The sequence below is a fragment of the Danio rerio genome, chromosome 8, assembly GCF_052040795.2.
Source record: "Danio rerio strain M-AB ecotype USA chromosome 8, GRCz13ab, whole genome shotgun sequence".
Classification (NCBI taxonomy): domain Eukaryota; kingdom Metazoa; phylum Chordata; class Actinopteri; order Cypriniformes; family Danionidae; genus Danio; species Danio rerio.
This window is the reverse complement of record NC_141028.1, coordinates 6,569,072-6,588,753: the sequence shown is the minus strand read 5'-3', so window position 1 is coordinate 6,588,753 and position 19,682 is coordinate 6,569,072. Positions and strand designations below refer to the sequence as shown.

The 19,682-nt window shown below is 36.5% G+C and overlaps 1 protein-coding gene across 2 annotated transcripts in view; it reads left to right on the top strand.

Annotated features, from left to right (window-relative positions):
- igsf9b (immunoglobulin superfamily, member 9b) overlaps positions 1-19,682 on the top strand; it is a 113,081-nt gene that overhangs the window by 85,000 nt on the left and 8,399 nt on the right. For both annotated transcript variants that reach the window (XM_087264071.1, XM_087264070.1), the window contains exons 8-18: positions 2,845-2,990; positions 3,114-3,256; positions 4,415-4,555; positions 5,307-5,423; positions 5,511-5,661; positions 7,817-7,928; positions 10,911-11,086; positions 12,943-13,175; positions 13,265-13,349; positions 17,910-18,080; positions 18,768-18,804. In XM_087264071.1, coding sequence (XP_087120197.1) covers positions 2,845-2,990; positions 3,114-3,256; positions 4,415-4,555; positions 5,307-5,423; positions 5,511-5,661; positions 7,817-7,928; positions 10,911-11,086; positions 12,943-13,175; positions 13,265-13,349; positions 17,910-18,080; positions 18,768-18,804 — 1,512 coding nt within the window. The remainder of the gene's footprint in view (positions 1-2,844; positions 2,991-3,113; positions 3,257-4,414; positions 4,556-5,306; positions 5,424-5,510; positions 5,662-7,816; positions 7,929-10,910; positions 11,087-12,942; positions 13,176-13,264; positions 13,350-17,909; positions 18,081-18,767; positions 18,805-19,682) is intronic.

Genomic DNA, 19,682 nt, shown 5'->3' with positions numbered 1-19,682 from the left:
ATTTTACACTGGCAATACAAAACCTTATAGTATTTACTACTGAACTTAATGAAAGTGGTTTATTTTAATTAGGGATGCTCCAATCAGGATTTTTGCAGCCGATACAGAGTACAGATACATTGATATGGTGATCGGCCGAAACAGAGTACTGATTCTAATGCTTCAAGCTTTATAATGCATAAAGCAAATTTTCCCTCTAAGTATGATACTTAAGTGGATATCATCCTTACCTTAGAGAATAAATAGAGAATACTGCTTATATTCCCTTAAACATGTCTCTTTTAATTATTTATGTGTGAACATCTCATGGTGAGGAGCAGCTTTACAGAACATAATAGATAGCACAGAAAAAAAGATAGGGCGTGCACGTGCATCTTCCTCTGCTTGTAAGCTCATAAACAAACACTTGCGATCAGTTCATGAGATCGGCCAGATTGGCGAGTACCGATCGAGTCATTAAATGTGATTATCGGCCGATACCGATATCCAGCCGATTGATCTGAGCATCCCTAATTTTAATTTTAATGAATATTATTTTTTAGCGTTTATTGTAACTATATCCATTTAAATGGTTTACAAAAAATATTTTTTATCAAATTTAAATTTCTTTTGAAGTAAATATCAGTAGAAAATCCTGCAGCGTTATCTGTCTGAAGTGTTTTGCAATACATATTAGTGATAAACAAAACTAGTTTTGATATATTTACAGTAGTAAAGAAATGTCTTCATGAGCATGATATTCACCTAATATTCTAATGCTTTTGGCATAAAAGAAAAAGTAATCATTTTGAACCATACAATGTATTTTGGACTTTGGAAAAATATCTATATATCTATCTATCTATCTGTCTGTCTGTCTGTCTGTCTGTCTGTCTGTCTGTCTATTTATTTATGTATTGAAGAAAAGGTATCTTCTGGAGGAATTTTGGAACGTTTATCATTTATCAAAAAAATGATTTTTTTTAATGATTTAATTTCAATTCAATACAATCAGTTTACACATTACCTCCTTTTAACATCCCCTTATCCCTCCCCTCCCTTACAGCAGTGCTATCATTGAATATTGCTATCATAAACCCAGTAAACACAAATACATATTATTAGACTCTATAGGAACAGTAACAATACAATAAAACATAAATAAATCAAAAGAAAAAAAAGTTAATTACATTTTTGGTGTCTCACCACAATGGCCTTATTCCCTCTCCAAAAATGCCAAGTAATTTATCTAGTATTCCACTTTATCTAGTATTCTATATGTCATTTTTTAATTTGCTGCCACCTTCCCTAGTTCCATAACCCATTCTTGAAATGATGGTGGACCAACTGAACGCCACCCCCTTATAATAATTTGTCTTCTAATTCTAATGCTTATTTGAATCTATTCACACATCTTCACACCAAGTCCCAATACAAAGGGATCTCCTAGGATATATATGTTAGGACAAAACAAAAAACAGCTTCCGGAAACATCCTGAATGTAATTATGTACTTATTAAAAATTAATAAGTAAAATTCTTGTATTTTAGAACAGTAATGTAATGTAAATGTATTTATATAGTGCATTTATTGTGTATGGCCATACACCCAAAGCGCTTCACGATCATGAGGGGGGGTTTCTCCACACCACCACCAGTGTGCAGCATCCACTTGGATGATGCGACGGCAGCCACAGGACAACGACGCCAGTGCAGCAGCTATTGGTGGAGTGGAGAGACAGTGATTTGGTGGAAGGGGATGATTGGGAAGCCATGATTGTAAGGGCCGATAGAGGGACTTTGGTCAGGACACCAGGGTTACACCCCTGCTCTTTCACGAGAAGTGCCATGAGATTTTTAATGACCACAGAGAGTCAGGACCTCGGTTAAACGTCTCATCCGAAAGACGGCGCCCACTGACAGTGTAGTGTCCCCTTCACTTTTACTGGGGCATTAGGACTCACACAGACCACAGGTTGAGCGCCCCCTGCTGGCCTCACTAACACCACTTCCAACAGCAACCTAGTGTTCCCTAGTGGTCTCCCATCCAGGTACTGGCCAGGCTCAGCCCTGCTTAGCTTCAGTGAGTAACTGCAGGCTGCAGGGTGATATGGCTGTGGCGTTTTTGTGACTACCAGGACTATAGGGCATGAATCAAATCTCCTTCTTCGCTTTCACATCTCCAACGCCCCGCAGAGTCCTTCAAACCAAGTCTGAAAAGCCTACTTGGAGTCCAGTAAGAATGATTCAAGATTTTAAATTGTATTAAATGCACTCCTAAATTCCTTGACATTGATTTACAGCTTTTGCTAATTTTTTTCCAAAGTTCATCACTAAATATACAATTAAGCCCTTTACTCCAAACTTTTTTAAGAGCAGAATAGAAACTACACCCCATCTTTTCCATTAACTATTTATAATACACTGAAACTTCATGCCCTCTGCCATACGCTCTAAGATTTACTGTAAGATTACAGTCCTACTCTGGAGCTCGATTACCATAATGAAGATTTTTTTAGGAAACCGATACGATTGCATGTTATATATTGTATATTTAGGTTTTGACATGAATATAGCCAATGCTGCTGATATGGAATTAAAACATAAATAAATAAATATTATCAGATCTTTACTATTAAACTATCAAATAACAAAGTTGTCTCAAACCCTTACCTACTGTAGCAAATCAAGTAAATTAGAAATATCAAGAGTTTTCAAAAAAGTCCCTCATTTTTTTCAATGAATGAATGTATGTAAATATGGGTCATGATGCTGCTTTCTATTGTGTGTAGTGTTACCTGTGTACTTTAGCTGTGTGTTTGGTAATATGTTGGTTGTTTTTGGATGTGTGTCTCTCTTTTTACAGAATTCTGAAATCACGGGTGAAAATTCTAGTAGATGGGACTCTGCTGATTTCAGCTCTTATCCCTGATGATTCTGGGAATTATACATGCAGACCGACCAATGGTCTGATGACTCCACCCGCTGCGTCTGCCTACCTCACAGTTAAACGTGAGTGCTTGGACATTTCTAGGTTTTGTATGTTTCTAAAATGTAAAATGTAGCTTCATGCGCACATAATTTGTATAATTAAAAGGTTCAAATAGATATTAAATCCAGTAAAATAATTTAAAGATCCTGCACGAGTCGTCCGGATGCCCCGTGAGACGTATCTTCCCATGGGAATGGGGGGAAAAATCCCATGCCCAGTTCAAGCTGAGCCCCCTATGCTGTATGTTAACTGGACCAAAGACGGAGCATCCTTGAACCTAGAGCAGGTACTATAAATGTTCACATCAGAGGAGTCTAATCCTGCTTATAAAGGGCCAACAAACATCCTGCTGTGTTTAGCGCCAACCAGCCTAAACACACTTGTTTGAAAATGAGATTAAATGGTTCAGGTGTGTTTAAATTGGCTGACAGTTAAGGATGTAACAATTCACTCATGATTCGATATGATTCTGATCTCACGATACAATTTTTTTTACAATGTTTCTAACAAAATAAGTTGAGAGACCTTTTTTCCAATTATTTCTCGAGTGCTGCACATTGTTTAAAGGGATGCAATTTATAAAATCTATTGCATATCTCGATTTATATCTGTGGAATAAATGTTAAATAGTTTTTCTGATTGTTTTGGATGTTTTCACATTGCAAAAACTGTTAATTAAAACTAAGTGATGGTGATATTTTAATTTATGCATTGCATTTGTTGTTTAAATGTTGAAATGTTGATTTTTTTTTTAAACAACCATAGCATAACTTCAGAAGTTTCATTTTAGTTTCAATTAAATGTTAGTTATAACATTTAATTTGCAGAATTTAGCATTATTTGCCATGCTATTACATTGCATTTTCCAATATTGCACAGCCTGATTCTTTTGTAAAGTAATCATTTATTTTGTCAAATTACAAAACTAAATAGCAAAAAAAAAAATTTTTATTTTTGGTATCTTCCTCTCTTTTTTTTTTTTTTTTTTTTGTTTGTTTAAGAAACATCAGCATGTCCACATTTTCTGTTACAAGTTAATGTTTCAGCTCATTTACAATTTCCTCTGCTGATGGAAAAAACCCTACAACTATAAAATAAACGAAATATAAGTCCTATACAAACTTTTGAAATGCTCATCCAAATAAAAAAATAAAAAAAGAGACTTTTGGACAAACGGAACATTTGCTAAATGTTCAAATTGCTTTACACGTCATTGTCAATTGGAGATTTTTTTAGTCCTTGTCATATTTACTATCACTGATTCAATAATATGATTGAACTGGTAAAAAGTGTAATAATTACATCCCTAAATACTAGTAAACTCTGCAAAACAAGGCCCTCTAGCAGCAGGTTTTGACTTACTTCATCATCAAGCATGACATCATTTACTTTCTTAATCATCAGGCATGTCATGATTTTTTTATTCCTCATCTTGATTGGACAGTATCCAGGATGGATGGTCAACTCGGAGGGATCTGTGTTCATTACTGCTGCCAATGATGATGCAGTAGGCATGTACACCTGTACAGCCTATAACAGTTACGGGACTATGGGCCAATCAGAACCTACCAAAGTCATCCTGAAGGTGAACCATACTGTACATCTGTAGTGGAAAAAAAGGTCCCACTTGCTTGCTTTACTACTGAGTATTATAAATGAATTGCATCAATTCAATTAAAGTTTATTTGTATAGTGCTTTTACAATAATCATACATGATATATATACTTACTGTATGGTTAGAAGAAGGGTTAGAGTTACCCACAAGAAAAATACTCTTCTAATTTACAGTAAATAATAAGTAGTTGAATTAATCAGTTGTGGTAATCCTATAGAAAACTATATATATATATATATATATATATATATATAAAAAACTATAGTAATATTGTAGTTTTCTACAACTATAAGATATATTATTTATACAATAGTAAACTTCGATATACTGTTGTAAAAACGAAAGTAACTATAGTTAATACTACAGTATGCTTGAGTTGAAAGTGTTGTGAATGCTATAATATACACCATACAATGTACTGTAGTATAGATCAAAAACAGTATTTTAAAATATATATTTAAAGTATTTTATCAAAATATACTATCTAGTATAAATTACTGTAGTATTTTTTTTTCATGTGGGTACTTGCATGTAGTTATGCATAATTATTTTTAATCACTCTACTAAGCACATGAAAGAAGTGTAACAAGAGCACCTTAAAATAAAGTCTTCTCAAAATAGCATTGGCATTTACTCATCAACCTATTGACATTCATTATACAATTCTAACCAGGAATTGAGTTGCTTGACTTAATTAGTTTGTTCTGGTGATTTGCACAGGACCCCCCTTCATTTCGTGTCTCACCCCGTGCCGAGTACCTACAAGAAGTCGGCAGGGATCTGGTGATACCCTGCCAATCTCAGGGAGACCCCTCCCCCAACATCACATGGATTAAAGTAATTTAAAAATAAAACATCCAGGTCACAAAACCATGATACACAATGGTGTAAGCATGCTTCAAGCTTCTTTATTATCCCGTGTAGGTTGGTCCTGCTCCACGATCTCCATTTACAGTGCTGTCCAACGGCTCTCTGTTCCTGCGCCCACTCAGTAAAGACCACCAGGGCACGTGGGAGTGTCTTGCCAGCAACCGTGTGGCCACCGTCAGTGTTGCAACAACGATTTTAGTGCTTGGTGAGATAACCACGACACTTCTTCTGATTCTGATTCATTTTATAAAATGCTGTATAGTGCACTGTTATATACCAATGCACATGGTAAGGTAAACCTTGAAAAGTCATGGAAATTAGTTGAACAAATATCTGTTTACTTGAATATATAGATTAGTTGTTATTCCTACTGTCCTTATCCATAAACATGCTCTCACATTATTAGTGCTGTGTAAGCGTTATCTAAATGCATTTTGCATAGACATAAAAATACATTTAAACTGAATAGATTCATGCGTGTTTTGTGATATGCTGTAATAAATTTGAACCTGCATAGTTTTGTTATTATTTACCACGTATACATAGCAAGTAAACGTGTATGAACACTGGATATCGCAATTAATGTCTAATGACTGGATAAAGAGACTGAGAAAAGTTAATAATCATTATTGGAGATTCTCTTGCTTTCAATTAATATAATCCCAGCAAACTCAATCTCACACCATCAGTTGTTTATTCGATCAGAATACCTAAATGTCTTATCTGTTTGTAATCTGCATGCTTTATGACTAGACAAAGTTTGGTAGCATCAATCCACCTCACAGCAATTATTTGAGAGTAAACATTTCTGTCCGCTTCATTCCGCCAACATCATACTGGATCTCTTTCATGTCTCTCTTGTGCTTCTTTGAACATGCGAGACTTGATTAGACCACGCCCACTTCTAGGATGCATCAGTCAAACAGAGCACTGCATAACTGAACTGAAGCCGTTTCAATTTACTAGAACTTGTTTTGACACAATCTACACTGTAAATATCTATATAGAAATAAACATGAACTGAGTGAAAAAAAACAACCATGATCGTTTTTTAAAAATGTAGTAAAGAAAATAAAATATACATAATCATACACTCCTGTTGTCTCATACACTGTAGGCCTTCTCTAAGGTTAATTGGAAGACTTTTCCAAAATTTGGGATTGTTTATGGCAAAAGACCATCAGCCTCAATCAGAGGACCAATAAAAGTGTCAAAACCAGAAAATTGATGCCTGTTCAATAGAATAAACCTTGTTTATTTGTTATTTACTCGCCGGTGCTAGCTCTTTGCAACTCTCACATAGTCGCCCACTGAAGCTAAGCAGCAGGGCTGTGCCCAGTCAGTACCTGGATGGAAGACCACATGGGAAAGCTAAGTTGCTGCTGGAAGTGTTGTTAGTGAGACCAGCGGGGGGCGCTCAACCCAGTATATTAACGGGGATTCTGATACTGCTCAGTGACACTAGCTGCGTCCCAAATGGCACACTATACACTATGCACTTGTGCACTATGTACTTATGCACTTAACAGGATAGTATATGTATAGGGTCGTCCCAAATGGCACACTAATGTTTTTTTACTAAGCGGAAATTCAAACCGTTTCTCTGATGACGTTTGACGGTTGCCAAATCAGTGAAATAAACGACCGAATTATCAAATAATCCCTGCCGTGAGTGTAACTGCATTCACCATCGGGAGGCGCTATATCACTCTTGTTGGAGAATTTTGCTTTCACCACCCAAAATAAATAAAGTTATTCAACGTGCGCCCGATAGCTCCGCCTCTTCCGCTACGTAACAAACCTGCCATCGTTGAGTGCGTGAAGTGTCCATCATTACACACTTCACTTTACTGGCTGAATGAGTGCATCATCCGTGTAATTAAAGTGCACTTATTATTTTTAGAGTTTTCAGTGTGAACACACTACTTACACTATTTATACTACAAAATGGCGTAGAATAGTGCATAAGTATGCGATTGGGACGCAGTTAATGTCTTTCGGATGAGACGTTAAACCGAGGTCCTGACTCTCTGTGATGGTGAAAAATCCCAGGATGTCCTTCGAAAAAGAGTAGAGATTTAACCCCAGCATCATGGCCAAATTTGCCCACTAGCCTCTGTCTATAATGGCCTCCTAACCATCCTCATATCATAATTGGCTTCATCAGTCTGTCTCTTCTCCACCAAGCTGGTGTGCAGTCTGGTGCAATATGGCTGCCGTCGCATCATCCAGGTGGATGCTGCACACTGGTGGTGGACGAGGAGATTCGCCCCAAAGCGTTTTGAGTGTCCAGAATAGCGCTTTATAAATGTAAGGAATTATTGTTAATTATTATTTATTGTCTGCTCTGTCTTTTTCAGGCACAAGTCCCCATGCTGTTACCTCTGTGTCTGTGGATCCTGGGATTGGACAGGCCAATGTGTCCTGGGAAGCGGGGTTTGATGGAGGATACACACAAAGATTTACTGTTTGGTGAGTCACATACGAATTGAATGTTTTGGCAGCTTGAGGATGTGTTTATTTGTCAACCATGTAGCCAAACGCAGACAAGTTTTTCTCTTACATTTTAAAAATGTCTTCACAACATTTATCATTCATTTATTTTCCTTTGGCTAAGTCCCTTATTTATCAGGGGTCGCCACAGCAGAATGAATCGCCAACTATTCCAGCATATGTTTTATGTAACAGAGGTTTTTCCAACTGCAATCCAGTACTGGGAAACACCCAAACACTCATGCACACATGCACTCATCCACTACGGCCAATTTTGTTTTACCCAGTTCGCTTATACTGTATGTCTTTGGACTGTGGGGGAAACCGGAGCACCTTGAGGAAACCCACGCCAACACGAGGAGAACATGCAAACTCCTCACAGAATATTTCTCCTCACATGATATTTCTTGCCGGCAGCTAGCTCTCTGCAACTCTCACATGGTCGCCCACTGAAGCTAAGCAGGGCTGCGCCCTGTCAGTACCTGGATTGGAGACCACATGGGAAAGCTAGGTTGCTGCCGGAAGTGGTGTTAGTGAGGCCAGCAGGGGGCGCTCAACCTGCGGTCTGTGTGGGTCCTAATGCCCCAGTATAGTGACGGGGACGCTATACTGCTCAGTGAGCGCCGTCTTTCGGATGAGACGTTAAACCGAGGTCCCAACTCTCTGTGGTCGTTAAAAATCCCAGGATGTCCTTCGAAAAGAGTAGGGGTTTAACTGAGAGCATAACTGAGAAGGAAAACTTTTCATCGAAAAGAAAAGATGCACATAAACTATGATGGAAACACTTTTACTGAACAAACTCCAGTGTGTGCATAAAAAAATAATTTTAATTTGTTATAATAATTTGTTATAAGAGATCATGTGATGATAAAAATGTGTGTGAATGGACAAACCAGCAGGCTGAGCACACTTTAAAACATCTTAAATGTTGTTTTGGTCATTCTAAAACGCCACAACCGTTTCAGTATTATTATATTATTAATGACCTCCAGAGCATCCGTGTCAAGAGCATCTGTCTCATGGTTTCAAACGCCCCCACGTCTTCATTGTGTGTCAACATTGCGCAAGTACATTTATTAAATAAAGAAAAGATTGACGCAGGTTCTTCTATGGTAGTAAATTCTGTTTTTACTGTTGATATTTGTCACCAGTTTATCAGGAAGTGACGATTTTGTTCTCTTTGGCACGTTGGATGGAAACGCTTACTTTCTTCACACATCTTTTATGCGTTATTCCAGTTTTGCACATAAATTTAATTAATATTTTTGATTGGAAACATAGCTATTGCCTACATTTCAGTCACACCAAGAACAACATCACGTACGAGAAAGGGTTGTCTTTTTTTAAATAAATAGACTAAGCTTAAACTCACTGACCTTCATACTGTAACTAGATTAATGTTATCATTACTCATTCTAGAAACTATTGTGTAGTTCTGCTTACATTCTGAATGTGTCTACACAAGTGCACTTTTACATCTATTAAAACTGATCAACGTGTTTAAAAGTGGGAACGTGTGTAAAATTTATAGAAATGCCACACATAACATTACTTATTTTATTATACTTCAATTTTTTACTTATATTAATACTTTAAATGTAGAATTACGCATTACCTTGAGCAGCTGTTTTCCCACGCTAACTGTCTCTGTTTCACTGATGCAGTGGTGTTGCTCTTTAAAATATATGCTCATATTTGCTATAACTTTGCATGAGCACTTCAAGTTCAGCTGGAGAAAGAAATGCTGATCATTTTTTTCAGATGTGCCATGGTCACTCGTAATATCTGTGCTCCATTGATAATGCTTTTTTATAGTCGTGGTGTGTGCGCTTAACTCTGAGTTAGTCTACTCAAAGTTGATTGACCTAACTCAGATCTGCTATTCTGAAACTGAAAACATTTTTAATCTCTCTGTAAATCAACTCAGAGTTCAAGTTTAAACTCAGAGTTGGTTGAACCTCCTTACTGAAACAGGCGCAGTAACTATGAAACTAAAAACAAGCACCGTGACTTGAGGAGTTATTGGTTTATTTTATTTTAAAGTTTATGTTGTTAATCATGATTGCTTTCATTTTGGAGATTTGCACCCCCTACAGGCCAGAGAAATCTTAAAAGCCTGGGTGTGGCCAACTGGAGAAGGGCCTGCTGGGAGCGCAGGGTCTTTAGACCTTACCTTCAGTCTGTTTAGAGGCCAAAATTGTTTGATTTTGTTTATTTAATATAAGTTTGTGTTCAGATTATCTGTAAATTAACTCTACAATAAACAAAAACAAATGAAGACTTGTCGTTCCATGTACTTTAACTAAGGAAGGGCTAAACCCCTCAGCAGACCCAAGATGTGACTAATGGAATTTTGATTAAGGATAGTCACAACAGTGACTTTCTACTAATAACTGGATTCAATTTTGAAAGGACGATAATGGAATAAGAGCATTGAGCTTTAAGATTTTGAGCTTCAAGCATCAGCAGCAGAAAACTGAACAAACTAGCGACCAAAATAAGTACAAACTTAAGCCATACAACAGTTAATATCACTACTAGAGCACAGAGTTCGACTTGTTTTTCTGAATGGTAAGAATTGACTGTAAATATAGTGGAGTGTTTTATAAATGAACAGAAACCAATGGATTTGTCAACATGATTAGAGAGAAGGCCAATTCAATAAAGAATACAGTTGACAATGATGAGTATTAAATGAAGCACCAGTAACGAAACACGTTGCTGCATGTGTTAAATAACATCCAGTTTATGAAGGAGAGCTTTTGAAGCTGATCTGTGAATTATTTTTGTATAACCGAGAATTGGTAAAACTGTTATTTCTGTAAGTGATGAGTATAGTTTAATTTAGGGATTGAACTGTCCCTTTAAATGTGATAAAAGTCTCTTTACCGTATCAGAAGTGCTGATTAATATTCAATCTCTCTCTCTCTCTCTTTCTCTCTCTCTCTCTTTCTGTATCAGGGTAAAGCCCACTGTTAGAGGCAAACACGAATGGGCATCAATTCCTGTGCCAACATCCAAAACCTCCCTGCTGGTTACTAGTCTGCAGCCTGCCACTAGTTACCAGTTCAGTGTTCTTGCCCAAAACAAGTTGGGTTCTGGCCCCTTCAGTGAGATTGTCACCATTAAGACATTGGGTAAGCAAATTATTACACATACATAACTTGCATGCACTTTATGGGCTTAGACACATGCATATATCTAGATTCATCAAATCTACCATGCCAAGTTCAGCTCAAACCTTGATGAAATACAACTCTCTGTAGATGAACTACAACTCTCAGAAGATCTCCAATGACTTGCATAGGTGCTGTCAATCCTGGGCTGGACATAAATCTTGCAGGGCCATTTAGCAGGGCCAAACAGAGTCTGCAGACTTTTTTGGCTAATTCTGCACAGAATTTTGTATAAAAAACAAAATAAAAAATTCAATAAAACTTATTCAAATTAACTTTGAGAGTATGGTAACTAAAAACTTCACATTCAATTAAAAAAAAATTACTTTTCATTTTTCTTTCACTTTTCATTTTCCTTTTGACTTTTTTTTTTTTTTTTTTTTTGAGGGTTTATGATAAAAATCCACTTGTTTGGTAAACAAAGCTAGTAAATCTCTCATAATGTATCTACTAAAAGACAAAAAGTATTAAATACATACTGTATTATACATAAATAGTCTAAACATTTGCATATTATTCGATTAAATTACTGATAATTATTGTCAAAAGTGAAAAAAATAAATATATAATTACACAAATTTATGCAAGTTAACAAATAGGCTGATTGATAGTCTCAATAATATGCAGATTTCTGCGGTGCAGATTTTGTGTGAGCCCACGTATTAGGCCTGAATTGATTATAGTTCTTTTTTAGAACAGCATTCCCTTATTTGATTCAAAATGTGCCTGATGAACTTTAGCATTATTCAAAACCTTTGGGCCAATTTCGCAAGACCTATGACACGTTTGACAGTCATCAGCATTTTAAATCCTTGAAAGTTTTGAATATTTCATTTTTTTTTTAATGTATGTACATTTATAAAGCTATACTTTGTATTATATCATCTTTCCATCAAATTACAAAAAAAAAAAAAAAAGATCTGTTATGCAAGGTGTTTCTAATTCAGCGTCTATGGACAGGACAGCAAATTTGACATTGTGCTCACTTCTGGTTGCCGTTATCCGTCTCACACTATTTTATTTATTTTTCTTTAGAGTCTTGGCAACTCCATCATGGAGTTTCTCTTTTATTATTTCAAGAGTTCACACTTAGCTGATGATTTATAAAAGCTTGTTTGGCATGCTGTCCCGGGAGAGAGCCCCGAGCTCAAGGGCTCCTCGAGCCCGGGGCTTCCTCCCGTTGGCAGAGCGAGAGGGAAGCCTGAGCTCGGTGGATCTCAGAACTCCCCTGCTGCGGTAGCTAAGGGAACACAAGGGGTTAGACAAAAGCTTGGTTGTTATGTATGTTGGATGTCTTTGGATGGTGGGAGGAAACCGGAGAACCCGGGGAAAACCCACGCGGACACGGGGAGAACATACAAACTCCTCACAGAAACACCGGTCCTGTGGAACCAGGGCTGGCAGTGTTCTTGCTGTGGGGCTCACAGTGCTAACCACTGGGCCGCCGTGCCGCCCAATCAGAGGTAAAGGAGGAGAATAGGGGAGGAGGGGGGTTTCTTCCAAACGAAGATAAAGTGAACAGAAAACTCTGGCTATTTATAGTAGCTTAGGGTTTATATGATTGGAAGATAGTGATTAGCAAATGCGAGACCTGCCGTGATAAATCATAAGCACGTGATCCTCTCGAAATTAGTTTATGAATAAGCTTCACTTCAGCAAATAGGGTTGTAAAAAAATATTTTTGTACTCTCCCATTCACTACGCTCTACGTTTTCCCAACTATGACAACTACTGAGAAACCTGGAAATGTGAAAAGTGTCCATATGTATGATGGTCCATGCTAAGGTTTTGTAAACTTGATATTTTTTGCATTTCAGCACCTCCAACAGAATCTCCTACTGTGTTAACCACCATGGCAGTGTTGTCTCCTCCCACATTGCTGTCAGCCAACCGTACATCACTGGGTGTGTTGCTGCAGTGGGTCCCACCTCTAGAAGAGTCGTTAACTTCCTTTGCACTTCAAGCAAAGAGGGGAAAGGGGGAATGGGTCACTATAGACCGAGAGATCGCTGTCAACATGACGGAACTGATTGTACAAGGACTTGTAAAGGTAAAATGTTAAAGATCATGAGAATAGACTATTTTTCCAATTCATTGTCATATGAAGGGTCAAATTTCCTTTGTTTATTTCTAACACAGGACTCAAAGTATGAGTTGCGTCTTCTGTCTTGTCAAGACAAGCTGGTCAGCGTCCCAAGTGACTCGGTTCTCATCTCTACTGAAGGTGAAGCAAAAATAAGTAATATGGATTTGGACTTAGAGCTGGGCGATATGACAAAAATCTCATATCACGATATACCTAACCTAGTCCACTTTACAAAAGGGTTTCATTAATATGTTTACTAAAATGAACTAATGATCAACACTATTGTACAGCATTTATTGATCATAGTTCAACATTTACTGAAGCATTATTACCACCCAAAGCCATGCTTAGTAACATAGGTAAATGCAATGTGAGTTCACAAAACTTACAATGAACAACTGTATTTTCATTAACTAACATGAACAAATACTGTAATAAATGTAATGCATTAACTAACATTAACAAATACAGCCTTATTTTAACCTAAGTGTTACCAAATAATCTCATATCCTCAATCCGATATATTTAACGATATTGTACCATTTCTGTAGATCCAATCAGTTAATAGTTTATTATAGGGATGTAACGGTATTGTAAATACCGTCATACCGCAATATTAATTTTTTTCGATATTACCGTAGTCGCATGACTCGGTAAAACTATAGTTCTTCTGAGAAAATTTGCTCAGGCGAATGAAGCGAACGGGAGGTAGCGAAAACTACAATTCCCATCAGCCCATGCTTGACCATCATCCCTTGCGGTCTGTTGTCGCTACAGATCCAGTAATGCTGAAATGGAGTGTGCTGCTAGAAGCGGGGATGTAAAAGAGCTGGAAAACTCTAAAGCGGGTGTTGTCGCCGCGCGCGTACTGAATAGCGGTGTTGTCGCGCGAGTTCTTATCAGCTGTGTTGTCGCGCGAGTTCTTATCAGCTGTGTTGTCGCGCAAGTTCTTCTCAGCTGTGTTGTCGCGCGCGTACTGAATAGCGGTGTTGTCAGCACACTGTTCAGATTGATGCAGACATGAGACCTCTATCTTACTCATGGTTTGTCCTCTCAAGTGGGGGAAAGACAATGCACAACGTTACCCACTGCTGTCAACCTGGGCCAAGTCATATCTCTCTGTCCCAGAAACCTCAGTCCCAAATGAGAGGGTTTTTTTTCTGTTGCAGGGGACATTGTAAATACCCAGAGATACCAGCTTTTACCAGATTATATTTATATGATAATTTTCCTTTAAACCCATCTCTATCTAAGTGAGTGACTGATTAAATGTTGAATGTGAGGAGTTTTCAACAATACTAAATTTAAACTTTATTTGTTTTACATGGTTTAATATTTTTTTGTTATTAAAATTGAAGTTCCTGTTTCAAAGCTTACAGATAGATGGCTAATTTGTATGTCATTGACACTTTTGGCACTTTTTTGGAGTATTTTCATAAGTTTTGTTTTTTCCTGTAAATGATTCAATAAATACCGTACCTTGACATTCATACCGAGGTATTACCGTACCGTGAAATTCTGATACCGTTACATCCCTAGTTTATTACTATTGACCACATGTGAAGGACCACATCTTTTATACATTTTAAAGTATATACTCAGAAATGTACTCATTCAAATGTGTACTAATAACTAGGGCTGCACGATTCTGGCTAAAATGAGAATCACAATTTATTTAGCTTAAAATCAAGATCAGGATTTTCTCACGGGTCTGTAGATGTAAAATAAAGGTTAATATGAATCACCTGTTGTTATTGCTATTTCCTAAACACATGTTAAAACAATAATAATATTAGGTCTATGTGTAGGTTAAATGCTAAAACTTGTATAGACTTTAAATACGACCTGGTTGTTAATGCACAGTGAAGCGATAACATCAGAATGCAGCTATTCAATTCTGATGTTGAATTATTATGGTTGAGACATATGCTTGTAATTGACAACATTATTAGACTATTTTTGTACTGGTAAAATCAGACATTTGTCATGATCAGATTCAAAATCAGACATTTGTCATAATCAGATTCCCTCTTGTATTATATTCAACATTATATAGGCTAGAGTATACTGACCCAGTAAATATTTGCATTCATGCACAGCACTTTGTCTTTACTTGTCATAATCAAAACTTTAAAATGCGATATGATCATATAAAAATGATGTGCATGCTTTCGGTTTCAGTTTTCACTGTCGAGTACGGCTCATGTCATTTTGAGTTCATTTTGCAAGAAACTGAACGTTATTTACAACTTTATTACCTGTGATTCACAGCCTATGCAGGTTCTGTTCTCTAAAGTAGACATCATTGGTGGGCATGCGTGTGTCCTCTCAGTAGTAAACAAACTGTGTTATTAAAGTGTTATTTCACAGCTGTGAATACTCATTACATGCAGGGGCGGATTTAACCAGTAAACGAGGTAAGCAGATGCTTAGGGCCCCAAGAAGTCTGGTGGCCCCCAATAAATATCTAGTTGTATAAATCATACCTATAAACTATAATCGTTTTCTATGATATTTTGTATGGTGAGAAACAAATAAAAATAAAAAAATTGTCAAATAAGTTTTATTGAAGACAAAATCAAGAAGAAAAGAATTCTGTTTACATATTTTGTCCACATATTACATAGGCAAAGCAAATAAGAAAAGTTAAAAGGAAAAAAAAAACATGAAAGTTATAAGACAAAGACCTGTTTGAACAACAGAGTATGATGACAAAGCATGTTAAAACATTACAGAAATGATACATTATAATGAGAGGGTTATTTTCAAGGTAACAAATAAAAGGATTCCAAATTTTGTCAAATTGTTCAGTTTTTTTTCCAAAAGTATCTAATTCGCTCCAAATGTAACACAGAGGCAATTTCTCCAAGCCACAGTTTACATGTAGGGGATTCCTTTTTTCTTTTTCCAAAACAGTAGCAGTAGTATGAGAGCATTTTATGTTGTGTATTTGACAACAAATGCGTTTGTTTAGAGAATCCCAGAATTAAAAGCATTGGATCCGGTTGTAATTGCAACTTCAACACCTCGGAAAGCACCTGAAAAATTCCATTCCAGTCATTCTGTATTTTAGAACAAAAATAAAACTGTGAGAGAGATCCACATCTGATGAATTACATTAGTCACAAAGAGGTGAAATATTTTGGAAGATTCTATGTAATTGTTTCTTTGAAAAAAGTAACCTATGAATAACTTTAAATTGAATTAGACAACATCTAGAATTAATAGTGTGTTTATTAATATCCTCCAAACCTGATTGCCACATTTTCTCCTACATTTCCACTCCCAATTGTTTCGCCCACAAAACATTTTGTGGAGGGGGAGTTAACAGATTGTAGTTGTTCATAAATTATTGATAATGCTTTTTTACTTTGCACCAATCTAGGCATTTGTCAATGATTGAAGGGGATGTACTATATAATGAAGACGTATGGGCATGTACGTAGTTCCTAACCTGTAAAAATCTAAAAAATGATTCTGAGGGAATTTCTGCTGGATTTGGTTAAAGGAAGCTAGATTTCCATCAGCTCAAAGATCTCATACAGTATGTGCACCAATTTCCTTCCATTGCATAAAAGTCTCATCTTATGTAGATGAAATAAATGATGGATTCTTAGCAATGGGAGTTGGAAGAGAAAGTGACTTTATCTTAAAAGGGTGTTTCATCTGTTTCCAGTAGCGATGCATGTTCCGAATTAAGATACTGCTGTCAAAAATCGAACCTTCTGAAACAAATACAATTTTAACGTAATTAAATTTAATTTAGTATACAATCAAATGTAATTTTATTATTGTAATATAATAATATTACAAAGTAAAATATCCATCATGGAACAGTCCAGCAGTCAAACTTATAAAACAAAAATGTATTAATTCATTTAAAAAAAAAAAAAAAATCATGTAATTCATTTTAAAATATTTATAAATTGTAAATTCATTTTAAGAAAACTAATCATTTTAAAATGTAGAGACTGTATTAATTTAAAATGTCGAAAAGAAGATTGAATGATACAAAAAAAAAAAGCAATTTAATAAAAATTTAAAAAAGTAGAAAGTGTGTATTTCAGGACTTGGGCCCCATGGCTGGAATTGCTTAGGGCCCTAAAATCACTAAATCCGCCCCTGATTACATGAAGACGGAAATGACATATTTGAGTGAATTATACCTTATAAAAACAGTATGTGACATTTTTAACACCATTTGAAGGTGTCCACATTGCTCAGCAGCGTATGTAAAGTGATGTGTGCGACCACCTTTACTCTTCTCTCCTGACCTTGAAAATAAAATTGGCCGAGAAAAGCTGAATTAAGATTGTGTGTTGGGTCAAATTGAGATCGCAATCATTTTTCAAATAATCATGCAGCCCTACTAATTACTAATAGTTGCATTTCCAACATAAAAATATGAATTAAAATATCTCTTTGTAAAATGCAAGATGTAAACATTGTATTTTAAAGATTGATAATTTTCCTGTCTGCATCCCTATAATAGCATGAAATATTGCACTTATAAAATGATAAAGTATTACTGTAAACAATGTATTTTTTGACACCACAGAAAATGCTAGAGCATATTATGAAACAATAGACTTTTTTACTTTGTCCAAACAGTATATCGTCAAATTGCACAGCCCTATTTGGACTCAAACATATTTCAGGGTTTTTATCAGAAGATAATATATAACGTGTGGCCTTTAGGTATGGAGATGTATCCAGCAGCACCCAGTCTCCTGGCCTTTGTTCCTGAGCCCCTGCTGGCTGGTGTGATTGGGGGCGTGTGTTTCCTGTTTGTGGCCATCATCCTCTCCCTGGTGACAGCTTGCGTTATGAACAGCAAAAGGAGACAACGACGACAGAAAAAAAGAGATGGTAAAACCAATCAGAAAGATTACAAAGTCTCTCTACACACTCTGTTTAATATGCATATGCATTTAATATTGCATGCTCTTGATGTAATTTTGAGCTGCACCATTCAGATACATTTGTTGTGTACTTAAAAGGATAGTTCACCCAAAACTGACAATTTTACTTATCACTCAACCTGTTTGAGATTCTTTCTTCTGTTTAACACAAAATAAGATACTTTGAAAAATGCTGAAAACCTGTAACCATTGACTTTCATAGTATTTGCATTTCTTACTGTGGAAATCAGGTTTTTAACCTTTTTCAATGTATCTTGTTTTGTGTTTAACAAAAGAAATAAACTTAAACAGATGTTGGAGCAACTTATGGGAGAGTAAATATTGAATAATTTAAAATTTTGGGGTGAACTATCCCATTAACCCTTAGATAAACAGGTATTTATGTATTGAGCAATGTTCTGACTCTTCATTAAGTCCATTCCTTTAAAGCTGTTGATGCATTATCAGTCTCTAAAACTGTATAAGCATTCAACGCCTCACAGATTGATGCATGATATATTTTAAATGCTGTTTATGGTATTGTCAGTCATGCATGGCATCTCTATTGTTTCTGTGGTGTTTGCGTTTGTTTTTGTCATCGTATGACTCATTACCTGTGGCATGATATGAACTTTGCATCCTCCCCACCTTTCAGATATCCCCTCTGCCTTCCAGAAGAGTTCAGCTCCACAGTAAGTGTCCATCCTTGCTATGCATGCATCATTACTATGCTTCTCTATCTTTGTCACTGTGCTACAGTATGCTTTTTTCCAGCCTTAAAGGCATAGTTCACCCAAAAGTCTTTTTAAAACACGAAAGCAAGGCTGCAGTGGGAAGAAACCCGGAAGTATAGGAGCAGCACTGTAAACATTTTCAATAACATGCTGTGGACTAGCAACCTCCAGCTGTTGCTGCAATTTCAAAATGTAGATGTGATGTAAACATGATTTTAATATCATTCAGTTCAGTTTAATTTAAACAATTAAAAGCATATTGGGCATCAAACAAACTCACAATCTCTATAGGAGTAATACACTTAAGTGTCCTCCTAGGCTTCAGTTCATGGCACCAGTTAAACACTGTAGGGATGCGTTCCTGCTTCAACCTATGTATCTTGGTGAGCGATTGTCTGATCGTGCTGTCTGTAACAGTGTTGTCCCGGTACTGAATTTTTAAAAGTTCCACTTACCGCTAACATTGAAGCGCCGCTGAGTGCATTCTTAAAAACTGCTGATTTGCTATAGCATTTACCAGTGCTCAACAGAAATGACTGTGATTGCCCATCAATTCACCGCTCTTTACCGAGTACAAACTGGTAGAAACACAGATACATGGACAATGGATCATTTAAAGCTGCAAAGATCAGTCGACTGCTCGTCTGTGTTTGCACTCGATAAACCATGGTCAAGTACGGTGAACTGATGACCTTCACGGCCAATCACAGTCACTTCTGTTGAGCACTGGTGAATACTACGGCAAATCAGCGGTATTGCGTTCAACGGCTATTACGCCCCAAGTCTAGGGGAAACAAAAAAGGGCATAATAAACGAAGAAAAAACTAAATGTGTTG